The 12,457-nt window shown below is 41.9% G+C and overlaps 1 protein-coding gene across 5 annotated transcripts in view; it reads right to left on the reverse strand.

Annotated features, from left to right (window-relative positions):
- srgap1a (SLIT-ROBO Rho GTPase activating protein 1a) overlaps positions 1-12,457 on the reverse strand; it is a 73,380-nt gene that overhangs the window by 44,887 nt on the left and 16,036 nt on the right. For all 5 annotated transcript variants that reach the window (XM_023956102.2, XM_078949104.1, XM_023956101.2 and 2 more), the window contains exon 2: positions 1,883-2,078. In XM_023956102.2, coding sequence (XP_023811870.1) covers positions 1,883-2,078 — 196 coding nt within the window. The remainder of the gene's footprint in view (positions 1-1,882; positions 2,079-12,457) is intronic.

A 12,457-nucleotide genomic window follows, 5' to 3' on the forward strand; every position in this document is an offset into this window, starting at 1 on the left:
GGCAGCTGTGGTGCAGCGGTAGGTTGAAAGGTCACAGGTTCAGTTCTTGCTTGCCTGCCCGTCTTCCAGGCCAACCAGGTGGTTCCGGGCAGAAGCCATTTATGGGAGTGTGACTGTGCGTGTGCACGGGAGACAATAAAGCGCTTTACGGTAGAAGAGCGCCATACAAGTAGAGGCCATTTATCAGTTAGTAGTTTCTGCAAACAGTCATTAAAAATAAACGGCTGTGACATCCAGGTCTGGCTATAACTGAAATGACCAACAACCATGAAAAAATGATCATTAATTATGATTGTTGGAAGGGAGAAAAGTGCTTTTTCTCAGCACGTCATCGGCTTTGCAAAATGAACTGAAAAATGCCGCTAAAGTAGATGTTCATCGTCAGTCAACATGACAAGTTTGACAAACTCAAAGTGCCTTGAGGCTGCAGAGAAGGAATAAAAACATCCTGGTTAACCCGCCGAACGTGTGCAGAGGAAAACAACCCCCGAGTTACCGAGGCCTTCCTGTGCGAAGCTTTAAATGAGTCATTTAAAGCTCGCAGGAAGACTTTTAATGTTTTTTCAAAAGACCAGCATGAACACACAGCCACTTGCATAATGTTTACCCTGTAATGGACCAGACGGTACATCACACGGAGGAAACCACCACGAGCACAGACGCCACACTGGAGTCTTTCTGCGGGCTCTCAGCTGCTAAAGCCATCGCAGAATCAGACAGAAAGAGGAGACTTCTCCACACAAATAGATATGTTATTATGATTTCTGCTCCCTCTGCCACATTAAAAAGTGAGTTCATGTCTGAGTAAAACTCTCCGCTGCAATACGGTCAAAATCTAAGCCACCCATTAACTGTGTCAAGATCTATAAAAAGGAGACTCAAACTGTGATGCACACAGAGTACAAAGAAAGGAATGAGGGATCAGGAAAGAGGAGAGGAAGAGAAAAAGGAAGACTTTAATGGTGCATCTACTTTCGCTCAGAAAACTGTCTTCAAAGAGCTCAATGACACATTTCAATGAAAATCCAGCAGTTTTCTTCAATTCTCAAAGTTAGAACAGACATCTAGAATTTTTCATCGTTTTGATGAATAACTTTAAAACCCAGAAAACACATTCAAAACGAAGGAAATTTTTGATTTTCTAACAGAATTCTGTCATGGAAGGAGAATCCCATTTTTTCACAGGGGTTTGCTCTGAAGCACAGAAGTTTACATTTCATTTTAAAGTTAGGATTTTTCTGTTTTTTGCATGACGTTTTAAAGTTATAAAACCAATGTTGTTATGTATTATCAAAGTGCTGGCGTATAAGCGCGACAACTATTGATGATGTCATCAAAAGGTAGTGGTAACGCTCGAATCTAAAGACACCATTTTTCCATATGTCTCTGCTTGGGGGGGAAAGCCGTCGGGGGAGGGAAGTAAGTCGGATTCGCCTTAAAGTCCCACTCCAATCGTCTTCTGATCTAATTTCGAAGAATTACCTGTGTTTGTTTGTTTTAAATCATGATTGTACCGTTTTATAGGAAAAATGTGTTTTGTTTTCATAGTTTCTTCATTAGAAAGTCACTTCGGAGCTGCGGGTGGGACCGTTGGCGCAAAGCAACCCCGCCCCCCTTTACCGTTGCTGAGAGTTCAGAGCAGAGAGCTCGTGCCCCTCACAGCTTCTTTTCACAAATAAGCTCCTCTTCTTGTGGCATTTTTTGTCTGCTCCAATAAATAAATACAGTTTTAAGCGTAATTTTCTTTACAACACCAAAAACATCATCAAGCCTGACCCGGCTTTAAGGTTCAATAGGCTTACGCTTCATTAGAATTGGACTTTGCCAAAGACGAGCAGAGTGTGACAGAAAAAAAAAAAACACCCAAACATCTTCTCCTCACTTGTACTGCTGGTGATCCTTGGTGCTGCGAGTCTTCGCCATGAAGCGCTCGGCCAGCTTCTCCAGGTTTCTGGAATAATCCATCTCAATCTCTGCCTTCTTTCTGAAAAAGTCCTGGAGGTCCTGAAGCAGTTGGACCCGCATGTCCGTCTGCTGGTCCAGGCATTTCTGCTGCTCCAACAGCTGAGCCCGGATCTCTGAAAAACAGAAAGAGAAGCACTAGATAAGTGGAGTTGGAGGAGGGAGTGAAATAAACACAGGGCAGCTAAAAAAGAACACTTGATGATACTTTGATTTGCAGAATTGATTTGGTGAAGTCACAAAGGTCCTTCAGCAATGCAGAGAGGCCCACAGCACCCACTTCACAGTAGTTATGGTGCAGCTTATTTTCATTATATATCTAACATCTGATGATGAGCAAGAAGAGGAAATATACCCCTGCAACAGTCTATTGGCCCAGTGCACCTTGTTCTGGATGGTTCTTGGTCTTGTATAGGCTCAACGGCGGTTGGCAGAACTGCTCGCCAGTGCTTCATTAGAGCTGAAATAAGTCGTTTTGTCGCACTGTACCAAACAATGAGCAGGGTGTTGAGACAAACACGCAGTCTCCATGCCCTCCGCCTCATTTTCTTACGGAAACCAAGCTGCTTTGAGTGTCCCCCTTTCAATTGTTTAGTTGAGTTGAGGCCCTGAACAGTACAATCACGCTAGCAAACACACAAAGCTTTTGTGGTCACATATTTTGTTTCTTTTGTGTTTCTTGGATGCGCTTGCATAATTTATTCTTCCAGGAAGTGGCGTGAGTCAGAGCTGCAGAGAAAGCAGTAATTAGGTGGTTTAGCGACATACATTGAAGGCTTTTGAACCTAAACAAGTTATTACATGTTATACCACGGTCCGGGTGAATACTCGATTCTGATTGGCTGCTGGGTGTGCATTAAAACACAGGGATAACCGCACGCCTAAAAAAGAAGTTCCGGTCACATAGCTAAAATGTTCTGTATCACTGCGCTGGCTTCTTTCAAACAAACTATCTTCAACATCTGGAACTTTCTCTCTGAACTGATGTGACCCATCGTGACGACCAGCATATATGTTGCTTTGCTTTGTCGTTGCAGTTGGGATTGAAGGTCGGAGCAGCGAGGCGCAACAAATAGTCCACTTTTTGTGAAAAAAGCGATCCAAACCGAAAGAAATAACAAGAATCAAGTACTAAAAACTGGTTGAATATGGACCATGGTATAAGCGGGTTAATGGCCTTCAAAGTGTGCATTATCAGCATTAACGCACAGCATCGTGCATTAATTTCTGATCGTCGGCCATTAACCCTTACTATGAACGTTTTTAGTGAAGCAGAAAACTGTTCAAACTGCCTCAGATCAAAGTTTAAATCTAGAAGTTTGGATATGTTTGCATTAAAATATCAGTAGGACACTAGACTCTGATTGTATCTACTTATAGGAGTGGAGAGGCTTAGCAATATTATTGAAACTCAATGGAAATGTTTTGAAATAAATCATTTGTGAGCTGGAATCGTGACTCGGATGAACCACTATTGTTAATTTATCCTCCATGATCAATTTTCCAACGGTTGGCACTTCCGTGAATTAAAGCTGAAATCATCCAAATGTCACTACTAAATATAAGTATCTGATTGGCCAAACGTCAACCTGCTTTAACTTTTAATGCACTTTTTTTTTACGGTCAGAAAAGCGTGCGAAGCAACGTTTGAGGAGGTGTGCAGGTGTTTGAACCCCAAAACGCGGCATATACATGTGTTTAGATACAAGACTTTTCATGCTGCGTTTAAGCCGGCGTCAAAGAAGACGCTATACGCAGTTTCATGAAGCGCATTCAGCCAGTGGTGTTCACACGGGACACGAAGGGGGCGCTAGGGAGGGGGAGTCCGCTTCTTATCTGTTTTTACTGTTTACTGGTGCTTGTCGGCCTCCTACAGTTGGCTGAAACTTGATGTGAAAAGTCTAAGCGTTGCAAATCCTGCAGATCTTACTCCGGGCTTTTTGTTTTCGTAGCTCTTTTCCAATGAATGATCGCCTGGGTGTCATATTAATCCAGCCGAGCACAAAATGCAACTATTCATTTGACCGTCGTGATCATTGTCACAACGATCGATACGTCAGTGTTTTGAAAAGGACGTTACGTACACATCAATCAAATCCGAATTCCCAATTGGTCATAGTGCCCTGATCAGGCATGAAGAAGTTGAACCTGTTGAACTTACAGCATCAATGAATCAGATCAATGAATGCCCGATTGGTTCATAGAGCCCATGATCGGACTCTAAAAACCTGCGTAGTGACGCGAGATCACGTACGTTTACATGACCTTTTCATTTAAAGCGGTCGCTTAAATGTGAGTTGCAGAGTGCGGTGTGAAGATAGCTTCAGAAATATCCCTATTTAATTCTATTCTATTCTATTCTATTCTATTCTATTAAACGCGTTAAATTTATTAAACAACGTATATTTCCAGCAAGAGATTTGGTTCGATTTAGGAAACCAATCATTCAAAAAAAGAAACCGTACCTAAAAATAAAATGCTAGATTTAAATTTCAAAGTGTCCCTCTGTGGTTTTCTGAACCATAATCGATAGTTTGTCAGCAGAACTACTTAAAAGATCAATAAAATCCTGATTAAAACAGGAATCTTCAGGAGGCGGCAGCCATTCAGCCGTAGAAAAACTCGTCCTCATGACAGACAGTAGGATGTCGACAACAGCACAACAGCTTACACAAAACTACAAACTAAAGTTGTGATGCCAACAAAAGAAAAATAATAATAATAATAATCTTAAGGGAGATCGAGTGAACAGTCCAGGTTTGTAGTTGGATCATTGCCAGTATGTCAGAATTAGAACAAAGTCACGGCAGCGCTGAGATGAAGACTGCTGGATCATTTGACACTATTACACTCATGACTGCACAAGGAAACTCATTAAATCATTTATTTTCCAAGTCAGGCCGCGGCCGCGAGAGCGGACGCACCGCGCTGACATATCAGGAAATGAATCCTAGAAGGCAGCCACCTGTCAGAGGAAATTACAGGAGCGGCTCGCTCCACGAGGAGGCACGGCTGCCAAACTCACCGGAACATTCTCATAAACCTAATGGCTTTAACATCACAGACAGCTTTATCAGTTTAGGCTCTGTTGCAAACAATTTCATTTATTTATTTTCATAAATTGAGCTTTGTAGTTTCTGTCAACAGGATGCTTTGTCATTTCAATGTGAATGTTGAACATTTAAAGGAAACTTTGAGCACTTTCTCTGTCGTTGTTAGTCAGAGAAGTTTACTGATGCCGTTGGAAGTTGAGCTGGTAAATTAGAAAACATCAATCTACCCACAGAGGATTTAAGTATCCTAATCTGATCTGATCATTAGATTATTGCTGATTAGGGAATATTATGGCGATGTAGCTGAGAAACAGGAAGAACCGCTTTCAAACGTCAGAGCGAATTCCAGAAACTGCTTTCAAACTAAAAAGGAGTATAGTCAGAGACCAAATCCCCAAAGTTCTTGTCACAGAAACATTTTCATGTTTGTACTTGTTATTGTGAGCTGTGATCCCATATTATGATCTGACAGTTAAATGAGAGACAGACCAGCTCATTTAATCCCACAAATATGTGAAATGACAGACGACGTTACTTTGCTGTTGAACCCCGTCAAGAATCCCCCTTTGATCAAGGTGGGGCCTTCAAGAGCCCCCATGCTAAGAGCTCTGACGGGTGTCTCTTTGGCTTTTTCAAAAGCTAACACCATAAGAAGAGGTTGACACTTGGACACTTCAATGTTTCAGATATCCAACTGTTATAATCCAAAGTGTTTAGAGGCTGGAAGCACCACAGGGGATTCATCTACCACTACAGTCGGCATTCCCGCCATTCTGTATGGTGAGCACATGTGGGAGGCCTCCGTGTTTTCCGCATACGAGTGTGACATGAGGGGGGCATAAAGGGGCAGCGCGCTCCCCTTTCTTCTACCGAAAACATCTCTGGAAGTCTCATTAGCTGCAGAGGTTTTAGAGTCATATTCAAGGATGTGGGCGTAAACAGAAAGCAGCTCGCAGGAATAAAGCGAGTCCATAAAGGCGTCAGCAAGCGGCTGACAGATGTCAGGTCGGTGTGGCCCAAAAAAAGCATCCGTGTGGAATAGAGAGAGCCCTCTGCGCCTTTGTGGTTATTGGTTGGGTCCAAAGCCCTTTTGTTTCTCAACTGGGCTTTTTCCAAAAGCCCTTTTGGACGACACATCACATCATTCACTGAAGTTGTGAACCGCATTCAATGCAACAAACATGTACACAGTCAGAGTAGCTTCTGATTTGCCAGATAGGCCTGTTCTATTGTCAGAAGTGCCTTGTAAGCAGGACGGGTACTGGCCCATAGTCCCCCCCACCAAGTGAAAGAACAACAGGGCTTCAGTCAAAACAACTCAGCTGCTGCCAAAGAGCCAGAAAGAGAACATTTCCTCCCACTCCACTCAAAACCAAGGTTTAGATTTTTCCCTCACGTGAGATCCAGAGCAAGAACTTCACTTTTAGTTTTAACGTCCTCTCCTAGTTTTACCCAAAAGCTATGTGGGACATGCCGTGGCCCGTCGGTCCCAGGGCTGCATTTCCATCCACAGAGTGGCTCATCGGCAGCACCTGAAATAGCAGTTGCGGCCTGGGGAGGGATCTTCGGGGGGTGCTCAGCCTCACCATCTGCTTCACATCTAGGTTTTGAGACACAGAGAGTTGTCTGTGCCTCCTTTGGAGACCGAATGCAAGACGAGACGAGAAGTTAAACAAAAACTCCAGATTCATGTCTAGAATATCATAAGCCTTCAATTCAAGCTAAAGTGACATCACAAATGAGCCAGAGATTTCTCTTCCTTGTGTAGTTAAATGGTTTGACTCGTCTAGTCAGGTACATTAAGTTTTGGAAGTTATGTTTTTTCCCCAAGACTGGATATTTTGAAGCAGTTACTTCATTTTAACAGCTGTTTATCGTCATTTTGCTCCCACTGTGTATCATATCATTTTATTGTTTTCCACTTTTACTCTTTTCGTTTATGCATTTACTTAAACTCCAGTCGTGCAACATCATTTCATAGTGTAAAATCTCAATATTTAGAGTATTCCCACCTCCCAGCTTAGAGCCGTTAAGCTACCATAAAATAACTGACAAAAGGGAAAAATAGGTCACATTTCCAAAAGGTACCATCAGATTACAAACATTGTTTAATCTCAAAATATTATAGGACAGGCGATGTGGTTCCTGGTACTGTTGCGGACTGACATGTTAGCGGCTTCAAGAACAGCAGAGACTTCCAGTGGAACTGCAGGTTCCAGCCCTCCAGAGAACCGTGGAAAGCTCCTCTGAACACCCACTCCAATGGAAATGGGGTTTTTGGGACTTTTAGCATGCCTTGGAGGCACGTTAACATTGGGAGTGGGGTCATCTAGACCCCACAAGATAGCACAAGGGATAAAGAAAGGAAAGATTAACATTGCCTACATTGCCTTCCTAAGCATTTTATTCAATTCACTGGTGTGTGTGTGGACTCTCTTTTTACATGATTCTGTTTTTTTTTCATTATTTCCTTAAGTGTACTCCACTTTGAAAGGCTAAAAAGTGCCATTTAAATTACATTGCACTAACCGCCAACTACATTTGGCGGACCAGAAGCTCCCTTCTTTGCTCCATTCCAAGAAATTCATTTAAAGACGACCAGATCCATATACGTCTTTGTTTTCCTCGTCTGAGCCTGAATCTGGATCAGAACTGTGCGGCTGGTAGGGCTGCACCATATGAGGAAAACTCGCGATATTAGTGATTAATATTGCGATGACGATATAACTTGCGATAAATGAACAAATAGCAAAACAACCAAATACATCATTTCTATTTCACTGCAGTTTAACTTAAATAAGAGTCAAAATAACTTAAATTATACTCTAAATGAGCCTAGTCTACATAGGAGGCGAAAATCTAACATTAAAGGGCTCCGTCTGATTGGTCAAATGCATGAAAGGATTTTGTTGATTCGCCAATTACTTCAAGCTACCATAAGATTGTTTTAGGCACATTTAAGGTAACCATTTATTGCAATTTTCGCCATCTTTTGCAATATGCATATTGCACAGCTTGGTATCGCAATAACGATAAATTTGCGATTTATTATGCAGGCATAGCGCCTGGATACCTCTGATATTGTTTGCCATCTTTGTTCCCTCGCTAATGTTAGGTTGGGGTTGTGAGGGGGCTGGTAGCTAGCAGGACAAAGTGTAAACAAAGGGATGATGGTAAATGAAGGCCAACAGTCACAGAGGGGAATTTCTAATGAACTTCAGCCGCCCTCCAGAAACCATGTCCTAGAAAACGACACAGGTTTTTTGTTTAATTATTGCCAAAAAACAGCATTACCATAATTAAAAAACCACTGGTAAGGCTTTGAAAACATATCAAAAGACGATCGGAGTGGAGCTTCAACAATGTAGAACAATAATTTTCAATACTTTAATAGGATGTAAAGATTAACTTGCAGTTTCAGTTGGGCTCAGGAGTGTCGTGGGCTTAAAAAAAACCTGAAGAGTTCAGGGATCTTTGTGCCCTCTGGTGTTTATGGCTTGATTTAGAACCAATTCAACTGTGACGTCTAACTGTGTGCACGGCTCAAAATCAAATCCGCCCAAAAAATATATATATATATATATATTATTTTTTTTTTGGGCGGATTTGATTATATATGGGCTGCACGGTGGCGCAGTGGTTAGCGCTCTTGCCTCACAGCAAGAAGGCCCCCGGTTCAAGTCCCGGCTGGGGGACATGAAAAACACAACATCAATGGGGGACCTTTCTGTGTGGAGTTTGCATGTTCTCCCCGTGTATGCGTGGGTTTTCTCCGGGATCTCCAGCTTCCTCCCACCGTCCAAAAACATGCTTCATAGGTTGATTGGCAACTCTAAATTGTCCATATATGTGAGTGTGAGAGCGAATGGATGTGTGATTGAGGAATTTCTACCCTGTGACAGACTGGTGACCAGTCCAGGGCATCCCTTGCCTACGCCCAAGTGGCCGGGATAGGCTCCGGCAACCCCGTGACCCCGAAAGGGAATAAACGATAAAGAAGGTGAATGAAAAAAAATGAATATATATATATATATACATATATTAAAACTCAAGTGGGAATACATGATTGGAAATGGAAAAACACTTGAAGCTCTAGGAAAACTCATATTTTACTATACATTTCAATAAGTAATAAGGAAAAATCTCTGCCAGATTCAGACGGGCTACCTAGCTTAGGGGTAATAAGCTACGGTTTCTAAGGCAACGCTCCACAGAGGAGAGGCCTGCAGCTAGCAGGACAGATCATTCACTGCTGACTTTAGGATGCCCATCAGGGAACCATCATTCTATTTGTGCCAAATAAAACAAAAGAGGAGCTTAATGCTGGAGAAGACATCTCATTTTAAAGGCAGGGCTGTTTGCTCAGCCGCTGGTTAACTACTCCACATTTTTCTGGGGCATCAGTCCGGTGTGGAGGTCCATCAAGCGGAGTGGCCCACATTTATCTGTGTTCACCGCAATGTGTCTGATGCCGTGAGTAAACGTACAAATGAAGTTTTAAAACCATTCTGCGCCAAAGGGGAGGAAACAGTAGTTACAGGATGGTCCCTGGGTTTCTCTGTTAAAACATCAGCAGATTTTTCTGATTTGGCTTCTTTCCATTAGCATTTATTGTTGAGGAACAGGTTTGCACAGTTGTGTCAACAGTTGGTAACTTTTGGGAAAAAGAATAAAAGGGACTTTTTATTCTTATTTTTACGTGAAACTGTTTTAAAAGAAAACCAAACAGGACAAAGATAGTTAACAGGCTCAGATTTATTTTTGTTTTTGGTCAAATGACACCAGAAACTCTACCTTGGGTCTGATTTGCCTTTGTGCTTTTGTTAGGGGATAATGGAGATACAAGAGATGGAGAAAGCCCGAAGCCTTTATTTCATGGAAGTCACTTATCAACGCAGCTGTCCTTAGGATAGGAACGTGGCTGGGCATGTCTGCAGCCCTGACAGTTGGGATGTTTGTTTGGTACTCCAGTACAAAGAACACTGCGTTGCTGGAGAGCAGAAGGGGGTGTACGCCATAAGAAACATCTGGAACGGATGTGAAAAGGCTTTTATCTGTTAGTAAAAGTACATACCCGGGACTAATCCAAATTAAAAATTGAAAACAGGTGCAGACATATGAAAAGCATCAACCCTTAAGAGAAGAAGACTGATTTTGTACAGGTAATAAAAAATGATCCATAGATTGTTTCTATAATTCCGGAAAATACCCTCCAACCCCCCACTGCCACCATCACCTTTGCTCTTGTGTTTAGGCACAAACACATCCAAATACAGACTGTTACAGTCTCCTATGTTGTCCCGCGTAGTGAGAAAGAAAATGAATGTTTGTCCATAAACATACATTCAGTGGAATGTTTGCCCGTATTGTTCTAACCATCAGCTTTGTCATATTTATGACCCATACAATGGAATTCATGTATTATGCGCAGCTTCATTTTCAAGGTTTTTAGTCTCAGAATGTCTCCAAATGGAGACACCAGCACCAGCAGAAGGTTCAACAAGCTTCCCTGTTAAAGTCAGTACATAACTGCACCAACCACAGTGAGGCCTGTAATGTTTAATCATAGGTATACCTCAACTTTGTTAGATTTCTAAAGAATTTATTTGTAATGTTTGGTCTTCACAAGGTTTTTACAAACTCTTGCTGATATTTTGGGCCCATTCCTCCATACAGATCTCCTCTAGAGCAGTGATGTGTTGAGGTATATCTATGATGGAAACTAGAGGCTTCTCTGATGTTTTTAAGAGGGAGAACCTGAACAATTGGTGGCTGACTAAATACCCTTTTTGCCCCACTGTACATACGTCTTCTATTCCTGCTTTGTCCTGTGAAGGGGTTGCTGGGGCCTATCCCAACTACTTAAGCACAAAAGTGGGGAACACCCTGGACAGTTCACCAGTCCACCACTGGGCCACACAATTTCTGAACCTCTGAAGCCTGTTTTTCGACTGTGGGAGCCGGAGGTAGTCGGAGCAAACCGGCAGACGCTTCAGCTGCACTGAGGAAAGCGCTGACGTTTGGAACCATGGTCCAATAAATAAATGAAGATAATATAGCCAAATAAAGAGCCCATTCCAAAGGGAGAATCCTCCAGAATTAGAGGTTATGATACCAAACTGAAGCTTTAACAAAAGGTCGTTATAACGATAGGGACGTCTTTAAAGCTGGATAACTTCGGAAACTCCCACATTTTTAGGTCATGTGACTGCAGCAAAGTCTTTCATGAATGATCTGTTTTCTTTTAGTATTTCAAAATAAAACAGTCGCCAAAAATAATAAACTTATTTCATTAGAACTTAAACTCTGCTGGATGAAAAACAAAAACCAGAAACATACAGCAACAACTAAACTTTAAACTTTTGAGGCTTTTGTCTCAAACCTGATCTAGTTGAAGTAAGTCCAGTGAGGAGGGAAAACATGCAGCATCTTCTCTGAAAGCTTCTTCTACTAGAGCCAAAACTTGCATCATGATTTTTTTACTAGTTATACATTTTTCAGCAATAATTCCTCTCTTTAAAATCTGGACAAAGCTCAATTTGCTTGAATGGTCACATTACGTTTGCAGCATCAGGTCATAATGGGTCCAACAGGAGGTTGGAAGTAAATGATCTGGGCTCGCAATCATTAAAGTTTTTTGTTTTTTAAACTGAGCAGTTTAAAGGACATTCCAAGGACATTCTTCAGCAGACTTTTTTCTCTTAAAGTATTTTTTTCCAAACAGACCTTTTTTTAAATAATAGTATGTGTAAGGAAGAGAAGTAACAGAACAATTACATTTAAATGAATGACTTGTGTCAATAAGGGTCCAACACAAACCGTCTGTTCACCAGGGGAAGGGAGGAATTAAGAGCTTACCGGTAAGAGCGTACTCTTTTATATTTAAATACAGTTTTTATACTTTGCTATGTACAAATTAATATTCCATTTCTTTTGTGCTTCACTGTAGGATTTCAAAAGAATTTAAAGAACACGCATTCTGAGATTTTCAACACCTTGAAGTCATAAAGGTATTTGCTTCAAATTATTTAATAGGAAGCCACCACATCGACACGAAAAACTATTCCACACATTAACACAAAAGCTTTTTGTCGCTCACAAACCCACAGATTTAAAGCTCATTAGCTGCGTTTCCATGGACAAAAGTAATCGGAAAGCACGCCTGATCAGAAGAAAAATGCGTCATGTAAACACGCCGTCTGCCCCGATCAGACTCGTTGGGATCAAAATTTCTTTCTGGTCGAGATAGGTGGGCAATGCCGATTGTTTCATTCCGATCGTGTGTCACTTCTGCTCTGGTTTAACGTCATGCATAGACGGTGTTTCGCTCCAGAGAAGCTTTAGAGCTCAAACAGGACCGACCGGCTGCTCTGCGGACTCCCGCTGCGGACGCCCGGTGCGAAGCGTCGCTCCACTCTCGCCCCGTTGGCTCTTCGCCTCTC

The sequence above is a fragment of the Oryzias latipes genome, chromosome 6, assembly GCF_053564925.1.
Source record: "Oryzias latipes strain Hd-rR chromosome 6, Olatipes_Hd-rR_3.1".
In the NCBI taxonomy this organism is placed as follows: Eukaryota; Metazoa; Chordata; class Actinopteri; order Beloniformes; family Adrianichthyidae; genus Oryzias; species Oryzias latipes.